Source organism: Lagopus muta, chromosome 1 (assembly GCF_023343835.1).
Source record: "Lagopus muta isolate bLagMut1 chromosome 1, bLagMut1 primary, whole genome shotgun sequence".
NCBI classification, from domain to species: Eukaryota; Metazoa; Chordata; class Aves; order Galliformes; family Phasianidae; genus Lagopus; species Lagopus muta.
Window position 1 is genome coordinate 16,733,513 of NC_064433.1, and position 19,967 is coordinate 16,753,479.

Consider the following 19,967-nt stretch of genomic DNA (forward strand, 5'->3'; position numbering starts at 1 on the left):
CCTAGTGCGGCGCTTGGGCGGGTGGGGGGCGGAAGAGGCCGCCCCGCTGCTGGCACCGCCTCGGCCCCGGTCCGTGTCTGAGGAGATCCCCTCTCCTGGGAGAGGGGGAGGAGAGCGAGGAGAGAGCGGGATAACTTCTGCCCGTTGAAAAAGGAAGGAGAGGGGGACGAAAAAAAAAAACCCGCAATCTCGTTTGTGGGACATCTTCAAAGCTCGGCGTAGCGCCAGGCCCCCGAGTTCCCATAGGACGCACCGACGCTGGTGGACCTCGCCACGGCGGCAGGAGGAAACCTGGTTGCAGCTGCCGCAGCGAACTCCTGCACGCCTTAGAGACTCCTGGGCTTTCCGGCTGGAAAATGCGTCCTGCCGCAGGAGCGTGCTGCTGCTGAGGAGCGTGCGGCTGTGGAACATGCTTGCCTTTGGGATTATGTGTGGAGAAAGGCCGTCGGTCCTGGGGAGAGCTGGCTGGTGAACCTGTCTGACTTTGTCCCCTTCTGGGGAAGTGGCTTCAATGGCTCCATCTCCCAGGAGAAGCAGTAGAAAAGATGCCAATGCCTTGCCAAGCATGTCCTCAACTTTCTGGGCTATCATGATCCTGGCTAGTCTCCTGATCGCTTACTGCAGTAAGTACATGTTTGTCCTGGTGCTTTTCCTGAATGTAAATCTTCAGGTAACACTTCAGGTGAAGGCTGAGGTTTGAGTCTGGCAGGTGCATACTACAGCACATACTACAGTTCGACTCCTCTCCTGGTAAACTAGGTAGAGTGACACTTTAATAATGCTGTTTCTTGGAAGCGCAGAGTGTCCTTAGGTTGAAGATATGGCGTATCTACTGTAAGCATGAACGTTTATTGGATCTAAGGAGCTAACTTTTCAATTGCAGTAACAGTGATCTAGTGTTCACTGTTACCAGATGTTACCCACTTCTCCCTCTGCGTACATGCTTTACTACTTCAGTCCACATTTCATCAATGGGAGCAATTTTGCTTATGTTAATTCCTGTAGGAAGCATATACTTAGTCAAGCGACAGGTGCCTTGACACCTCTTGGATCATGTGTGGTTCTCTGACTGTGAAATTGCACTGGAACAAGCCAGGATACTCCCAGAGAACATCCTCAGCAGTTTTGTGAGCCCTTGTTATTGGTTTTAGGTTCATCAGTAGAGTGTTGCATATTCCTTTTCAAGCTTGGTAGATAGTCCATTAATCACACTCACTTGGAGATAAATCTCTAAGAATCAAGTGGCTGAAATACCAGTACTTTTAAAGGTCTGAATTTTTTCTTGTTCCAGTTCTATGATCTCAGGAAGTGTAATTTACAAGCAGTTATGCAATATAAATGTTATTACTACCCATTCTTTTGGGGAATGCACGTTTCACCATCATACCAGGTTAAGAATTTTCCAACTGGAGGAGTAGAAGCAAGCAAGCAAAATTCCTATGCAGTAATTAAAAACAAAACAATAACTTATCAGGACGGGCCTGCACAACTTTGCCAGAATGCATCCACACTGTATTTTCCCAAGATGAGTGTGATCTATAATATAGCCATAGTGTGTATTCTATTCCTTAGCTGTAATATGAAGACTTTTCTCTGGGCTTGTTGTGTTGGGCTATAATAGGTGGAGGTTATGATGAATAGGAAATGGATTCTGGTTTTCAGGAGCATGTCTGCTGCATTTTTTAACTCTGTTCCATTTCTTTCAAAATGTAGCACATTCTCCTGTTGTTCTATGTTTTTTTTTTTTTTTTTTAATTTTTCTGAAAAAAGAGTTGGCAAAGAAAACCTTTAATTCATTTCTCTGCACATTACAGGGATGCTGTGCTGACAACAGTGAGAAGAAACTTATTCCAAAAAAGAATAGCATATTTTGTAATGATTTATAATTTAACACACTTTGCTTTGCACTTCTCATCTCAAAATCATCTCAAACAGGCCACTCTTCTAAATAATTTCATTTTGTACATAGATCTGTATTCTCATATTCAGTGTACTAATATGTAGGGTATACTTGGCAACACTTAAGATTTACAAGAATTGATATACATACCGAGGGAGAAGTGCATCAGTAAGAGCATGTTTGAGAATGAATAGTTCAAATGTAAAGGGAATTATTAAGGAATTTAGTAAGTTTGTTTTAGAAATCTCTGGAGGATCCTAAGCTTTTCATGAAATGACGTAAATTCTTCTGTGAGTTTATCTTCTATGAGCATAACCTCAGAAAGCATTAATTGTAAAGTCCTTAAAGATACTTTTGCTCAACAGTGAGAGGTTTGACATTGTTCTCTTTTTAAGGAGTAAAGCCTTTAACTTGAGTTGTTACATCTTTATTATTGGCATTATTCACTGATACATGTAAATGTTAGCTAATAGGAAGACAATTTCTGATGTGTTTAAATGACCAGTTCCTAATTACTTCTCTCGCTCAGTGTCAGTAGTTTTCCTCATGGAGTGCACTCTTCATGCCGTATAATGCTGAAAAACACTATGCAGCCTAAAATATGCAGTGTCAAAACACTCCACCATTTATGCAGTATTTCACTCATTTGACAACAACAATTCCAAATGTTAATGAAGCACCGTGTACACTTCATCTAGCTGTACTATTTGCAGAATTGCAAAAATGTTTTTTTTCTGTGTAAAGGCTGAAGATATCTAAAAATCAAGGAAAAAAATACAGCTATTTCAAGGTAAAGTACTGCAAAATTTATGAATTCTTTTCAAGATAACCTAGAGTTTATTCATTTTTTTTTCCTTCAGCTGATTAATTTTTTTTTTTTCTTTGAGAAAAAGCATAATTGTGGTGGCAAGGATAATGGCTAGTTTGCTTTTTAAGAGAAAGAGTCTTGCATTTTTTTTTAATGTAAATGGAGAATAACTTGACCATGTAAAAAGTTTTGTATTTCTCTACAAACCTCATATTCAGCTGAATTGCAGTATGGTTATTTATATCTCTTATATGAAGCAGGATTCTGTGGAAAAAAAAAAATAATCATGTGAATATATTGTTCATGTTACTACAGGAACCTCGTTTTTGTTTTTCTCCCACTGTATCATTTGCATCAAATTCTGCGGCTCAAAAACAAACAAAAAAAAAAAGAACTTTTTCTTACAGTGCTGTAGAAAAGGGAAAATGTAAAACTTCTGAAGCTACCATGCTTATTTTAATTTTTAATATACTACTCTGGTGAAGCTTGTTCCTGAATTAGTCAATGAATATTTCTTTCCTTTCTCCTGATTACTTTGTGTCTCTGTTTCTGGGAGCGTATTTATTGTTCCATGGTTGTTCCTGTTTACTGAAAGCAACTAGTAAATACTGTACTCAGAGTTCCAGCTGACAACTAAACGGATACTATGAAGCCTGCGCTGAATGTATGTGTACAAGCCATTAGATTTAATTTATACTTTACTTTCCAAAGTACAGTTATGTTCTTTGTAATTGTAAAATGATGAGCAGATAACTTATTATTTCTTAAATGTTTAGATTATACATAGGGATAGTGGCTCCATCCTATGGTGGAAGAGAAACCTGCATCAGATCAATTAGGTTAGTTGCTATAGTGATACATATAATGTAATATTCTCTCCCTAGACATTCGGTAGATTCTCCAATGGAGAAGGCTGTGGAGTAGATTAAAGTAGTAAATTAGGCTGTTAATAAAGAAAGTTCACTTGAGTGTCTACCAAGGAGTTTGTTCACTCATCAGAAGCATCATTAAATGTAGAAACAGTCTAGAAATGCTGTCCTGGTAGAAGAGGAAACTGTAATTCAGAGTTGCAGAAAGTATTGCATTTTCTAGATTTCAGATGCGTGCCCTACATAATTAATGAGCAGTAGGAGACCACACAGTAGTACCTACAATGAATTCCTTAAGTTACTGTTTTAATGTCGTGAAGGTCCGCTGAATTGTTTTCATTTCCCTCCTTTTGTAACTGGACTTTGCTTTTTTTTTTTTTCCTTTGACATATTAAGGTCAGTAAACCAATTGAATTTTCTGTGTTATCATAGCTGTATACTAACTACACGAAGAATCCAGCCGATGTGTTTTAGAGTCAGCATCTTCTCTTTTTCCTAGTGCATTTTTATTTTCATTTGATTTGTCTGTAAATAAGGAGGTGCTTTTTATATGTAAATAATGACTTCTAAACAACAAATGATTCAGCATTAGTGAAACTGTGGCTGTTAGGAGCTTTTGATTTTCCATATTTTATACTGTTTCGTAAGTATAAGAAATAGAACATTACACCCCTGTGATATTTTGCTGTTCTATTAATACTTTTAAGGACAAGCAAGCAGTTTATTACGTATTTATTTATTTTGAAAGGCTATATCAAAAACAAGTAATTGGAAAGTTCAGTTTCATGTTTTTAACACTGTGCTTGGAAGAGAGCAATATGAAGCTCTGGTGATGAACTTCTGACTTATTTATTTTCATTTTACTATCAAAATGCAAAGTATTTCCTCTAACTCAACAATTCTGCTTTGTAAGTGCAAGTTATTTCATGAAAGGTAGGCCCTTAGCACAAATAAAAATGCATCTGAAAGACTTGGCTTGGCTTTGTACTGTTAAAAATGCAGATAATTCTTATCAAAAATATTACATTGATCTCACCTTAATTTGAAATTCTGCTGTTACATGTTGGACACTGCTTGCTTGAGAAATACCTTTAAACTGTCCTGTTCTGTAATTATGTAATTCTAGAAAGCAAAGGTTACTATAGTCTTCAGGGCTTATAGTTTCCTTATACTGTTTGAGACTGCTATCAGGGATGAACACTAGCAGTGACAGCTGGGCACTTCTCAAACAGGCACTACTGCACCATCATCTGTAGGCTACTGAACAGTTGTTGCATGATAAGTCTCACTATTCGTTTGTGTTTTATGTAAACCAGTCTCCACTGAATGAAGGACTGCAGCTCCCATTGCTGATCTTATGTCATACATACCACTTTCTCTGTTTTTTACAAATGGAAAAAAAAAAATCTGTACAACTGGTCTGTAGTTTTATTAGCTTTTCTGCAAGAATTACTGTGCTTGTATTTCTCCAAAACTCCACAAGAGTGGAGTTAATGTGACATATAAAGCAACAGTTATAATTCAGACTTCTTTTAGTTTACGTCTACATCGCATAATCTTTTATAACATTACATAAAGCCAAAATATTAAAGTTGTTTTGTTGTGTAATATCCTTGCTACACCTTTTTAGAAAGGTTTCTTAAGAAATAAATAAAATTAAAACCAGCACTTTAAATTTAGTGACCTCTACAAACTCTGCTGTTTGTCAGTGTAGTACTGAATTGACAGGGGGGTTATCTGGCTAATTCTGTTGTAATTTGTCCAGATGATCTTTACATAGAACTCAGGGTGTCAACATAGGAAATGGTTTCTTATTGCCTTTAATGTTGAATTCAGCCTTTAAGGATGAGTAATCACTGTTTACAGTTCTGGAATGTATCCTCAAATTATGAAAGCTACAGCTTCCGTGCAAGTATAGCTCAAGTGATAGATACAGTGTAAAGCAGAGGAGGATGGAGACACTGGAAAGAATGGATGTTCTCAATTAAATATGTGGCTTAGGATTCTCCCTGTCCTTCAGCAGGGTTGTAGGAGGGAGACTAAGATCTTATAGGGTAAACTGTGAAAAGAGTATTGGGAGTGTGCAGCAGAGCCCCTTTGCTCTGGCCTCTACTGCTGTACCACCACCATCTGCCTCTGAAGTTGAGGGCCAATGTTACAGACTGAGACATTACTTTTAGAGCAGCCCTTGGAATTTATTTTAGATTTCCTGCTTGCTCAGTGTACATTCTAGCCATAAAACCATTATTTGAACCAACTAGAGCTGCATGTGACATAGTAAATACATTCTCATTATAGGTGCCTTGAATGTTGTCTTTAACAAAAATGCTTTTGGATACTGAACTGTGGACAGCAGTGTGAAAAGCAAGGACAAATCTACATAGTGTTGGTTAACTGTAATCTTTCTGATTTGATTATTTGTTGCAAAACTCAGAACAGAGTGTTTTCATGCTTAGGTTCATATTTGATCAGATGTGTCGTTCTGCTGTTGAACTGGGAACTTAGTTATTTTGGGGTTGTTTAAAGGGAAGTTACATTATTATTTGCACAGACAAATGGCAAAATTACATACTGTGGTGTTTTTGGGAAGTCATCACTTTGGAGATGTACTTTTATGTTAATTTTTTGGGAAGTCAGTGATATACTTTCACGTTAGCCCTGCAAATTGTCACAACAGAAGATTTTACTATTTGGAAATGTATGAACTATATGAAATATATGTATTTTCCAATATTTTTTCTGTAGACATTTATTTCAAAGATTTTGTGCATTTTTAAAAAAGTGTAGACTGGCTGAAGCATAGGAATTGCAGGCATAATTGTGTATAATTTTGCATTCATATGATGATCTACTAATTTCCTGAAGTTTTTGTGACTTGTCCTATTTCAGGCTTTGGATGAACTTTTTTTTTTGGTCACCTTTCTTCAAACACTTCTTTGCTCTCAGGCAACAACCGAGTGTCTCATCTAATTCTGGGGTGAGGAATGTAGTAGGGTATTTTCTGAGTGAGAGTTAGCTTGTTACTTGTTAGCCTGTAGCCCAGGACATCAATAAAGAAATTTTTCCTAATATCCAGCCTGAATCTTTTCTGATACAACTTTAGGCCATTCACTCCTGGCTCTCCAACAATGGCAGCTCCTGCTCTTCCAAAAAGAGAATGTGGTAATAGGGTGGAATTTTACAGTGCTTTCAGGATAACATATCTGGCAAAATAAAGCTTCTTTCTGTCTTTGTGACTGGAACAGGCAATTTGAGACATAACCCCCTTGTTCTCTTTAGTGTTGTGATGGTTCAGAATAGGGGCTATCATTGTCTTTAGGCTGTTCACTTTGTGTGGAGTTAATTCCTGAGTGCTGTTACCAGATATGTTCTGTTTTATTATTTTGTGTAGCAAAGACTGAGGAAAAGTCCAGAGCAGAATAGCAGAGAGAGAGGTGACAATTCAAGTTGCAAGTTCTGTTGGTTGAACTCATCCCTGATTTTCTTCAGTTACAAAGTAAAATCATAGTGACCAGTTGTACTCAAGCACAGGGATAGAACCTACTGGTTCCATTAGCTAACAAAGCTATATCATTAAGGAGAGAAAGGTCCTGAATTCTTACAGAAAAAAGAAATTACTAGGTACGGGGAAAACAAAAACAAAAAAAGGGGGGGGCTTCCAAATTCTACCTATCAAAAAGTAAGAGGAATTTGTGCTCTTGTTAATCAGTGTAATTTATGATGGCTTTTACCTTTAGTCTTAGGCCTTTTTTTTGATCCTTGATTCCCAAGACCGTGATATTGACAAATAGATTCTAAGAGATGATAGTCTGACAAAGTGACATACTGTTAATGCCAAATGCCTGTACTGTTTTTAATACTCTCAGATGTCTGTACCCTTCTTTGTAGAATATCTAATCTTTACATTGAACTACTGCAGCTTGGTAAAACAGTTTAGCCAAATGGTAGAAGTGAGCCTAAGCTACGCTTCTGCGCTTTTCTTTAAATAGTTCATTTGCTGACAGAAACATAGAAGTGCTGTGGGACCAGCAATGCCTGACACTTCTTATCTTTCTTCAGACTAACCAAAATATGAACATATCTGATATTGTGAAAAAGTTATGTGTCGCTGATGGCGTTCTCTGGTGGTACTGAAAGAGTACACCATTTTCTCTTTTTCTGTTCTGGATATAGTTTTGAATGAAAAAAATTGTTTTCTGAATAGAGCTGATCCTGTAATCTGAGTTAATCTTGAAAATAATTTTAGTGAAAAATACCAGAGAGCTGTTCCAGGACTTTTTCAGTACACTCTATCAGCAGTACTTTATTGAACGTTCACCTTAAGAATCATCTCAGGATGAGTAAGTGTATGTTACGGTTGGTGCTACAGCTTGAAAGATCGTGGAGAAAATGGGAAAAGAAACAAATAGGGAAGGAGTGCTCACCTGTATCCAAAGATCTAGATTCTCATGAAAGGCTCCACAGAGAGAAAGGACCTCAAGAAAGAGATCCTTCCTCAGTGGCAGTCAGCCCTTACATGGGGTCTAGGAGGAGTGCAGTCAGACTCCATCCCTTCCAGTCACACAGCTGAATTGCTTTCACCTGTGCCCTCAGGGCTGACTCAGTCCTTGCCTCAGGTGATTAATCAGTGGTTTAGGCTGTGACTCAACAGTTCCCATACACTGTATAAGCATTTATGAATGTCTATGCACTATAAAAAAGCAAACAAACAAAAAAAACCCTTCAGTTTTTAAAATAAAAACAGGAGGCGTTAGCAATCATTCTCACTGAATGTAATTTAAAGGTGGTAGTTTCCCTGAAATCATTTCCTATAAAACATTAGACCTAGCAGATATTTACATATCTTAACACTCAGGTCAATAATACTTTTAAGACACCAAAAATAATTCTGGTGGATGTTTTCTGTTGCGAGTTAGGAACAAGACCTCTCCATCTCCCACAGTTTTCCTGTTAGGTTATCAGCTCCAACTAGAAAAAGATCAAATATTTATGTTCTGTTTGGGTTAAAAGACATGACAAGCACGTTTTTTAGCTTTTTGAATAAGATTGATCTTTCCTTAATGAAGATTTCTGCAGTACAGTCATTTGCATTTATCATAATCTCCTTTTAAAGTCAATGGAAATTGAGATAATTTACTGTACAAGACCTGCAACCTGCTTTAGATACTTTTCTGTTGGACAGTCTGCCTCAAACTGCATTGTGTTTAGTTTTGTGGACCATAATGCAGCTTAGACAACATGCACTTATTTAAACATATGTGTTATCAGAGGACTTCTATTGTTTTTGACTGCATCTTTAGAGTATTGCTTATGTTATTTTCAAGGTTCATGGTTAATGTTTAAATGCTTAATTTTAAGTAATCAGCTCAATATTTCTGTAGGGAAGAAAAAGTGTGGAGAAATAGGTTTGTGGTAAAGATTCATTAAGAGTGTAGGTCAAGATTCTGAGCTTTTAAAGCAAAAAAAAAAAAGTGTAAATTGAGATGTAGTTGGCATACACTACTGGGATCTTCTGAAGACATCTTTGCAAACAGCTTGTAATCTGAACATTTTTTTGCAGTGTATTTTGTCTTACTGTAAATGCTCCTGTTTTGTTGCCAGTATTTTCACATTCTAGACACTCTAAAAAATGCTGTCTTTTCCACAAGAGCTGGAAACTAGGTGAGTTTTAGGTCAGGGTATCAGAGTTTATTAACGTCACTGTTGTGCTTTCCTCATTTTTAGGTGTGCTCTGTAGAAAATATTTTTAAACTTTTCTGCACTGTGCAGAATTTTACGGTGTGATTGACTCATTTAAATCACCTGCTAGTGAATTAGCTAAGAAAGAGTTTAGAGATTAACAATTTGTATATAAATATAGGATGCTGCAGGGAAGAAGAAGACTAGGATTAAAATCCTTTAACTCTTGGTTAGTCCTGAAATAGGCAATTGGACTAGCTGATCTTTAAGGGACCCTTCCAAAAGAGTTTATTTATTCTCCTCTGTGTTCTATTATATATTCTATTCGCCTTGAACATCAGAGCAGATATGAATTGCATACAACCTTGAAGTTCTACCCCTTCAACTCCTGCTCTTACTCCCCTACTGGGAAAATAAGAATCTATTTTTGAAAAAAAAAAAAAAAAAAAAAAAAAGTATGTTATGTTTGTTAGGGTATTGCTTGTGCTAAAATAGTTCCCCAATTCTATGTTCTTCAATGCCAATGTCACTTTTACAGTCCTTTTTGTCTTAAGGGCTTTTTTTTTCCCTGTACTTCATTCTTTTATCAACATAAAACCTTTCAAGGAGTACATTTGTACTTTTTGTGTGTTTCCACGGTATGTATCTTCACTTTGGGTTGTTCACGGACACTTTTTGTCTTAACAGCTGAGCAAAACTAGGTTTGCTTTCTGTATAGCTAGAGAACCCTATCTTAATCCTATCTACAAATGTCATTATTTTTAGTATAATCTTACTGAGAATGCCTTACTGAAGAGACTTTTTAACGTTTGAAGATGTTACGTGGCATCTTTGCTATGTTTTGTAGAGTTTCTTAAAATGCTGCTGCAAACTCTCAGGGTGATAACAAGTTGCGTGAACTGCCACTTGTAATTACAATAAATGGATTTAAGGTATTTCTGATACAATTCCAAGGAATTAGTTTGGAAACAATTTATAATACTTGGAGGCATTTCAAAATCAATTTCTGTGAAACAGCTTAATCTTTATCTGCTTCCATTTTGACATTTGACAGGAATATAGGTAAGACAGTATATTATTTGGCACAAATATTAACTGACTTTATGAGACTGATATCTTATTGAGCATATGTTACACTAAGAATCATTGCTTAATGTTTTCTCAGATAATTTATCTCTATATAGAGGAAAGGGAGTGAATCAGAGTCCTCAATTTTGCAGTGTGAAAATTCTTTCCCTCTTGAGGTCTTAGTACAAGATGCAAAACAAAACGAAGCAACTACTTTTCCTCATTATTTGTATTAAGACCTTGAAATTTCTATAGTGTTTTCTTATCTCTATCACAGACCAAATCTGTAAAATCAAACAAATATTTAATACATTACTTTAGTAGAGTTCATTCTTGGTACATTCCACAGTCTTTCTTTTTTGCTGCTTGTCACAACTGATGCCCATTTCCTTCCTGAGTGCTTCTTTTAAAATTTAGTGCTCCGTGTTGGTGCAGCCTCAGTAATAAGTTTTCTACATTTTTCAGTTTTCTTTATTTTTCTTAACTAAGGTCAGGTGAATTGGTCCTACTGTTCATCTTGCTGCTTTTTGAAGTGCTTTGTATATTACTAAGTCTGACAAGTACAGCTATGTGAATCACGTTGGCTTGCTAGTGACTTCTCAAACAAATTAACTTGATTTATGTGTAGAGGCTTTTCTTCCTAACTGCTAGCCCTGCAGAGGTTTGAGAATTGCACTTGATTGTTTTTCTTCCACATGTATCATATTTCCTGAGCCCAATTATAAACTCTGATCATTTTGCATGTATGTACGTTAGTAGAACTTAAAGAGCAGTGTGAATGATGTGCATTCAATAGTTTCTATTGTTCTTTGTGATTCCAAATTAAGTTTAAAGAATTTTGGAACAACAGAAGTGAGCTGCTGAGGAAAAACATGCTTCCACTTTCAACGCAGGGGATTTGAGCAAACACTTTTAGTTTCCATTTTCTCATCGATGGGAAGAGAGGTAGAACATTTCTCAGGCAGTAAAAGTAATATTGCATTTTTTGGAGGTACAGTAGACCTGCATGCCTGAGGCAGTATTCTGGAGAACCGTGTTACATGTTGACTGTGTTATTTGTCATGATTGGAACATCTAAATTTTAAATACATTTCAGTATTATTCATCTGAAGTTTGCTTTGTATAACAAAAGAAAGTCTGTGTTTTGTTTGGATGTTATACATTTTTCCAGCTGTAGCAGGAATATAAAATGTAAACCATGGTCTTTGTTTGAGAGAGATCTGGAAGAGGTAGTTTTTGGTGGGTCACATAAAACATGGAATGAAAATTTCAGACCTCTTCTGTAAAGTCTAACAGCGGTGTTTCTAAAGTTTGCTTTCATCATACTTTGTGTTCTTATTTTGCTTTTGGATTTACTGAAGTTATCTTGAAGGCTCTGTGTACTTGTACAAATGCATATATTTATTCTTAGGACATAGAACTGTATTTGAACTTAACTTTCTAAAATGTGGTTTTACTTCCCAGATCTCTAAATTCGTCAGGTTATTTTCTTGAAGAGGAGAGATAATCACAAGATTTTTCTTAAAGAGAAGGAAATGTGGAAGCCTCGGAAGGAAGAATTGCGTTTAAACAAAGAAGAGAGGAAATAAAATTGTTAATCGTGGCTATTAGCAGGTTGAAAAGAACTGTAACTTAGATATTAATTTTCTGAGTTTAATAATGTTTCTTTAAAAGTGAACAGAGAGCTTTTCATATCAAGAACAGGTGTATGACACACACACTGGAGAAAAACCTGTCCTTAAGAAATGAAAGCATGGGACTTCACGCTTTTGCTTGTTTGTGTGTTGATTGCTTTATCCTCTTACCTTCGTCTCAGGATCTTTTGATGTATAAACACACAGAAGCAGATACAATTAAGCCACATGATACTTTGGAACATGAGATTTAGTTTAGCTTAATTTCAAATTAAGTTATCATATTGGTTTACTTATATCTTGTCTGGAATCTTTGAGAAGAGTAGTTTTCTTTTATTTAGGAATATTTTGGTCAGTAAATAAATGTAATTTTTTCTTTGATGACTCTTTCCTGAAACATCGTATGAGAACACTTTAAATCTTGATAACATCACTTCTTTCCAGTCCTATAAGGTAAAGAGCTTTATTGATTTTTAGGGCATTAGATACATCTATGGCTGCAAATCATACAAAGAAAACTAAAATTTGAGTTCAGAGATTGCTTTGAGGTAGTGGTTTGAGTGTGTCCAGCTTTGTCTCTAGTGCCTTTTGCAGAGGCACCTGGGTTTGAAACATTACTGCTTGTGAGGAACTTCTACTTATTGAAAGTCAAAACTTCCAATTCCATACTTGCATAATATGAGAACTTTCTTAGTGGAGGAATTAAAGCTGTTGAAAATAATGAAAATCTTAGCTCCCTACAGTACTGTAGCTGAGGCTGGAAGAACAATTTTTTGCTTTTTATGTCTGTTTGGCTAATTAATCCAGTTGCTACACTTAGGCATACTGACACTGCTGGAATCTCAGCCAAGAGGTTGATCTACTTTTAGTGGATAACCGAGAGATTACAACTTTCAGCTCTCTAAAATGCCATTGTGGCAACGAAAGAGAATTTACTTTCTTTCAAATTGACAGTAGGTGTTATTGGGTCTATCCTTGGGAAGAAGGAAGAAGGTATTGCTTGATATATTTATCAACTGCGTAGTCTATCCGTTGATGTTATTTTGGGAAAATGACCATAATGCTTCTTTTCCTGTAAACAAGCATTTTGAACTGGTATAAATACACAAGATGAGGAATGATTTATTGTGTGTAAAGAATTTAAAAGACTCATTTTAAATCAATTGCAGATAATGAAAGAGAATTAATGGTGAAAAGAGTGTTTGTTTTTTTCCCTTGAACTTTGATTTAAAATGACTAATGATGAAACAACGCGTCAGAGATTTGCATCAGTGTCTGAGCCAGCAAAGCTAACAAAGGAAGAATAGCTTCCACAAGTGAAATCCATGCAAGCACAGCATCAAAATATCAAAATGTCTCTCAAAATTTACCTAATTAAATGTACTTTTCTTAAAAAACAGAAGCTAGATTACTAAAGGGGGATTGAAAGATCACTCTTAAAATGTGCTTTGGTTTTCTGTTCAATATGCTAAAATATGAAAACATTTTCATGTGGTATCTACAAATGCAGGATATTTTTTCCCAGAATGTCATTTTACACAGTGATTCTGACCGCGTTTAGAACGAGCACACATATACAGAAGAAGCCTCATTTTATTGCAGATATTTTTTTTCCTCCATTGCTCAACTTGTTTCTGTACAAAAAGAGGGATAGTTAAGCAGGATGAATTCAATTTTCCATGAACAATATTGATTTTATAGTAACAATAGGCTTCTAAATGTAAATGCATTTGGATGACACTGAAAAAGAGAGATTGTGATATGTTGGATTTTGTTTGTTTGTTTTGCAGGACAGGCCTAATGAAGTTGTTTTGCATTTGATGGCAGACATTGCATCAAGTAAAATAATTATTTTAAAGAGAAATGAATAAATCATAGGAAATGTTTGTGAGGCAAAACAAAGTAGTTTCTTTTGACATGTCAAGTGTACACTGAATTTGTGAAGTTCAGAAACAAATGTCAGGGAGTTTTATGGGCCCCATTACCTTTCAGGTTCATGAAATACTGCCAACAAACATACCCATTTCTTTTGTAGAATAAATAGTTCAATAACTTTATAGGATACTTTCTTCTGTGCAAAAGAACTTTAGAGTAAATTAATCTTAATAGACTTCACTTGTAATTTATTCCATTAATCTTGTGGGAATTAGTATCAGAATGATGCTAATACTGTTTTAACATCTTTTACATTGCCAAGAATGGCAAACATAATGTCTGTCTTGGAATTGCAATGCCATGAAATCCTGCTTATTATAGACCAGTGTAGGCCTTTGAAAGTTTGAACTGGGCTTACTTTATACAAGTTTTCATTGCTTCATGTCTGGTTTCTGTTACTGAACATGAACTCTTGAGTTTTGTCCAATTTGGAGATTCATTTCCCTATAAAATCAGTTTCCCCTTTCTTCTGTGCATACACTGCAAATAGGAAATTCTGAGTGACTGCTTCACGCTGCCCAGTCCAACCTGCAAAGCAGGTAAATTCCAGCAAATCTTGAATGAAACTCGGGAGAATGCATTTTGTTTAGTAGGACAATCATACTCTTTAGTAGAAGTGACTGTAGAGAAAGGGTGGTTTTATTTTTTTTTATTTTTTTTTTTTTAGCACTTTTGTTAAGCTTCCAGCATTATTTTAGCCCTCCCGGAGTTTGGTTCTTACCAGCTTCTGTTTAAACAGGTGCGCTTGACAGCTTTCATTCACAATTAGCATGGAGATGAGTTCACTGGTGTGAACATGATGTGCTGCTAATACTCAGATTATGGATCCTGTTGACAAGTAGATAGGATGAGTGTGATCGTTGTGAGTCTGAAGACGGTAGGCAAAAAAAACCAACAAACCAACAACCAAACAAATGAAAAACAGCCTTTACTGTCCTGAGTGTATCAGAGAAAAATGTCAGAAGTCATCTCAAGCTGAATGTTTATCATCTGAAGCTGCCTTTGGAATGGAAAAAGGAGTACTTGGAGGTCAGATGTACCAGAGATGCCAGAGGTCTTAGAATGAATAGGATTGTTCATTTGTTTCCCTATATTGAGAAGGTCATCCAGCCCAGCCACAGATGCTGTCTCAGCCTGGTGGCCTGGTCTGTGAAATCCCGCTGACCAGTTGTGTTTGGCAGGAGAGTTTTGTTTTGTTTTTTAATCCACTACATTAAACACCTTGCTTAGAAGAAGTTATTTAGTACTGCCCAGCAGTTGGGAATGCATCCAGCACTGGTTTATTTGAGTGCTGTAATGTTCAGCACTTTTATTACCTGGCATCAGTAGTCATAATCAAAAGAAGATGAATAAACATGATGTCTGTTTTTGTACGTGTATGCTCATATTCAAGATCAAAATCTTGTTACTGCATTTATGGTAAAAGTTGCTTTGCTAGAAAATACTGTGTCAAATTCTCTATAGAAAATTCATTTATTTGACCCCTTTTTAGAAGAATAATACATTTATTAAAACCATAGAAAAGCTGTCGATATTCTTTTGATTGAAGTGTGAGTGGAAAGAACCAGGCAGAGCTTAATCTTTTGCTAATTTCCCAGTACAGCTTTTGTGTAGAATGTGTATAACTTTCCATTAAAAAAAAATTATGGCTAAAAACATAATAATTCAGGTTCTCTTTTTCTTTTTTCTTTTTTTCTTTCTTTTTTTTTTTTTTTTTTTTCCTCCCAACAAAATGGGAAAAAGGAGAGAAAGGGATAAAGTGATTGCTTTTCTCTTACTACTTCAAAGCTCCCTTTTTCAACATTTTTTTTTGATACGTCAGGTAGCTGCTGTAGTGTGTCAGTGACTGGAAAATTTTCTTAGGATTGTGTAGTCTTAATTGCTGATATGTGTGAACAGTTTTTATTTTTTGTTCCTTTTTTCATAATTATTTGAAAATTTTCTGAGTCTTCATACATTTTTATTTTAGTGCTTTGCTAGTAATTTTCTAACAACTTAGTGACATCAGCAATTATTCCCAAAGTTGAAACCATTTTTCACGACAAATGAAATGATTGTTCTAAACAGCTACTTTTCCTCCTCATGCTTTCCAGATAGTAAAGTCAGAAGTGCAGATGTTTTATACTAAATGAAAAGCATAAATCATTTTCTTTTACACATAAAATCAAATAGCTGTTGCAGTAGCCTCTGTACGTAGAAATTGTTGTTTGGCTGGTTGATTCCAAATGATTCAACCTCAACGTCATTTGATACAAGTCTGGAATATTTTGTTTTTCAGTCAAGGGTCAAAATAATGTTGAAGAATGCCTTATATCTAATGCTACAAAAAGCAATAACATTTGGATTGCACGTATCAAGAGAAATGTATTTGAGTTGCATTTAAAAATGCTGCAGATCTGAGTATAGGATGAAGTGTAACCCCAGTGAATGATACTGAATGATATCGAAGACTTAAATAATGGAAAAGGGATGAACTACAAGTAGAGGAAGTATAACATCATGTGCTTATTAACTGTCCACATGAATTTTTGAAGTAAAATGAAAGCTCCTTGACTGTCATCCAGGGCAAGAGGTTGTTAGACCTTATGGAATTCTTTATGGAATTGTTGTCTGTGTTGCCTGAAATCTCTTACACGTTTAACTCCTTTGAACTAATTACTAAGGGTTTGTAAGTTCAAATTTTAAGTTACACCTCTAATCCCTCTTTCTCTTCAATATTATATGTCCAGTGGTAATGTACTTGTTCTGAGAAGTTACCATAGTGAATACTAGGAGAAATCCCTCTTTTTATTTAACACTTCTTATGTTGATAAAATATGTCCAAGTACCCAAAGTTGTCTGGTATCTTCATAACTTACGGGCTACATCTGTATTTAGTTTAGTTGTTAATTCTGAAGCATAAAAACATACACTCTTGGTTCTATCAAAAAGTCATTCTGCCCAGAAATCACGGCAGCGGCTGTAAATGGGTACTTAAGAAAGCATAAAGGTAGCACTTGTCCCCAAACCCCTTCAATCCTTTCCCTCTTTTCTATTTAGAATCCTGGTTTAATTGAGATTTCTAGGCAGTCTGTAAACCATGGATTGTTTCCATTAAATTCATTTGGCAATTGCATTGAGATATGAAGTTATTGTTTTGCCTCCTTTATCTCATTGGGTCATCAGACACCACAAACTAGTGTAGTTTAGGATTGCAGTAGGATGGTTAGGCTGTGGTTGGACTTGATGGTCTTTAAGGTCTTTTCCAACCTGAGCAATTCTACGATTCTATGACATCAATTGTGCAAGAGACAGCAAAGCTGAAGAGTTGAGAAAACCTGTTTATTTAAAATGATTTAAATTATTTTTAATGTGATGGATAAGGCTTTAGTTCACTTTTTACTTAATTCATGACTACCACCTAATGTTCTTTCTCATGTATATAGCTGAAATCAGGAACAGAGAATGAGAACAATAGCATGCATTTGAGAGTACAAGTATGCATGTTACAAGATTTAAATGTCCTTTTTCTTTTGGCAAATTCAGCTTAGTATGTTGTGTGTTCCTTAAAATATTCATTTTTTTTATGCATCCCCTGAGAAGAAATTATATCCTAGACTTACTTAATTTATATATATCTGTATGTTTGTGTGTATCTCTCTCTCTTTCTCTCTCTCTCTAATTTAATTATTTGTATTCCTTAGTTCCAAAACCCTATCAGGGGCAATAGAATTTTTTTGATTTTAACAAAATATTCATTTCAATAAGAATTTTTTAAGAGTGTTTAGTTTTTCGAATAATAGTTCTGAAGAGAATCAATACAAGGATAGTTTTTAGCAAGAGCAGTAACTAGGTCCAGTTGATAGTTGGCAGGAATTGAATGGTGAACTTCATAGGACTCTTTGAAACTGGGATTGTGCAAAACTGCTTGAAATTACTTTTCAACTCAAAGATGTTGAAGTGAATCCCTAAATCCCTACCTTCCCTCTGGTATTACATACATTGAATAATGAATACTCCATATTTCACTTGCCTAGTTGATCAAAGAACTGGATTTAATACATCTCACTGGCATATCTTTCCTTGCTGAAATGAGGATTGAGATTGACTTTAGGATTTTGATTCTTTAATTAATGTGACTTAAGTAAACTGCAGGTTACTGCCTTTTAACAGACAATCCTGTAAGACGTTTTTTTAATGCCATAATATCTTCTAAACTATTTTAAAACTATTTTAGTATCTTTTATTAAAATGCTTACAAAGGATTTTTGTAATTTGCCTGAAACTCTAATTAAAAAGAGTACTTTGGATTGGTACTAAATTTTTCTGAATGCACAGAAAATTTGAGTTAACATAGAGGAGATAATCCTAAACTCACATTAGCTAAAAGTTGGCAGTTACCTAATTCTTATGCAAAAGTTTTTTACATTGACCTCATCATCAGTGAGTTTAAGAGAAACATCCTTGGTGAAAAATCACAACAGAACCGTTCTTTTTGATTGGCTTAACAATACTGTTACTATTATCTTTATAGTGTACTACCTAAGGAATAATTAAACCAGATGGTGTGTTAAAACCAACTGAAAGAATGAAGACATTTTTACTTATAAGTTGATCAAAATTAGGTAAAACAACATATGTTCATGTTCATTACGATTCCTTTAACTACATATTAAGTGCTTTCCTTAATATTCTTCTTGGTGATCTGAGAGCTCTTCCTCTTGAAAAGAGAAAAAAACAATCCCTCCTTGAATTCCTCCTTTCTGACTCTCCGGCCACTCATACCTGTGTGTTGCTTTGTTATGTATTTTAAATAAGCAGGTTGCTTACTGCAGCATCCTTAAATTATCTGAAATTAAAACGCAGGTCATTGTGGGCCACGTTCAAGTTGTACAAATTGGGGCAGGTATATCCAGAAAGGATTTGGAGATTTGCTAAAGAAGCAGTTTGTACAAATGAGCAAATTACATTTTATGGAGCAGATGTTGAGAGGGTAATTATAAATACTCTAGTTCCTGTTACATTAGCTCTAACTTGCCACTATTTCTCTTTAGCGGTGCCATACAAGGCTAATAATACTGAGTAACATCTTATACCACATACATTGTAACTGTAATCTTTGTGCTTCTTGTGAACCAGAGCTACGTTGCATTACTCCCCAAAGCATTTAGCACTATTATAATTACCCTTGTCATAACAATAACTTTTCAGTCGTGATAGTATTTCCCTCCTAAAGTTGATCCCATGAATGAACTGCAGCTCATGGAAATACACAGTCCCATTGCTTGAACTGATACAAAATTTAATGAGTGGAAATATCCAAATGAGATTTATGATCATAAAGCAATATGAAGTAATTATTTGTCTTTATATCTGCTTCTTATCCAGGTGCTGTTAAAAGAAATACAAAAGATTCATAAAATGAAGTTGACTGTATCTTCATTTTGAGAAATATTCTGAATATTCATGAACTCAATTATACTATATGCTTCTGTCTTTCTAGTGTAAATCACTTCTCTGAAAGGGTCACAACTACCCTTTCAGTTAACCAGCGCAGTTAGCAGTGAGTATCTCTTGTTTTGGTGGTTGAGCTTTCTTCATGTATTTTACTGGGAGAGGTTTAGGTGAACCTTAGAAGCGGAAGGAAAAAATCAACATTCACTTGTATATTATTTTCTTCAGCTCTGAATTTCTTGTTATAAAGAAGTCCATAGCAATAGTACAAGTTGTCATTCAGTGTTGTATTGTTGATGTTATAAAGTATGGAGACTAAACAGAAATGACCCTTGATCCCTTATTTTTTTTTTTTTGAATGGAGAAACAGTGTGATAAAAAGGTGAATCAGTATATGTCACAGGCTTTGCAATTTCCCATGAATATTCCAACCAGAGCATTTAGTATGTATTTAAAGTTTATATCAAGGCAGTTCTTTCAACAATGTTTGCACATCTGTAACATACTGCATATAACATAGTGAGTGTGTTGGCATTGGTAGTTGGCAAGGAACTTTATCTTATTGAATTTAATGCTTATTTAAATAGAATTAAGATTATTAGCTAAAGCTAGGCTTGATGTTGTTAATTCAGTTTAATTCT

General features: G+C 35.4%; 1 protein-coding gene across 11 annotated transcripts in view; it reads left to right on the forward strand.

The window, feature by feature from the left end:
* The first annotated feature begins 511 nt into the window (after positions 1-511).
* The window catches only part of TAFA5 (TAFA chemokine like family member 5), a 452,144-nt gene continuing 432,688 nt past the window's right edge, over positions 512-19,967 (forward strand). For all 11 annotated transcript variants that reach the window (XR_007375143.1, XR_007375154.1, XR_007375160.1 and 8 more), the window contains exon 1: positions 512-623. Coding sequence is in view for 4 of the 11 variants with exons in the window: in XM_048936224.1 (XP_048792181.1) it covers positions 512-623 (112 nt within the window). In the remaining 7 variants the exon portion in view is untranslated. The remainder of the gene's footprint in view (positions 624-19,967) is intronic.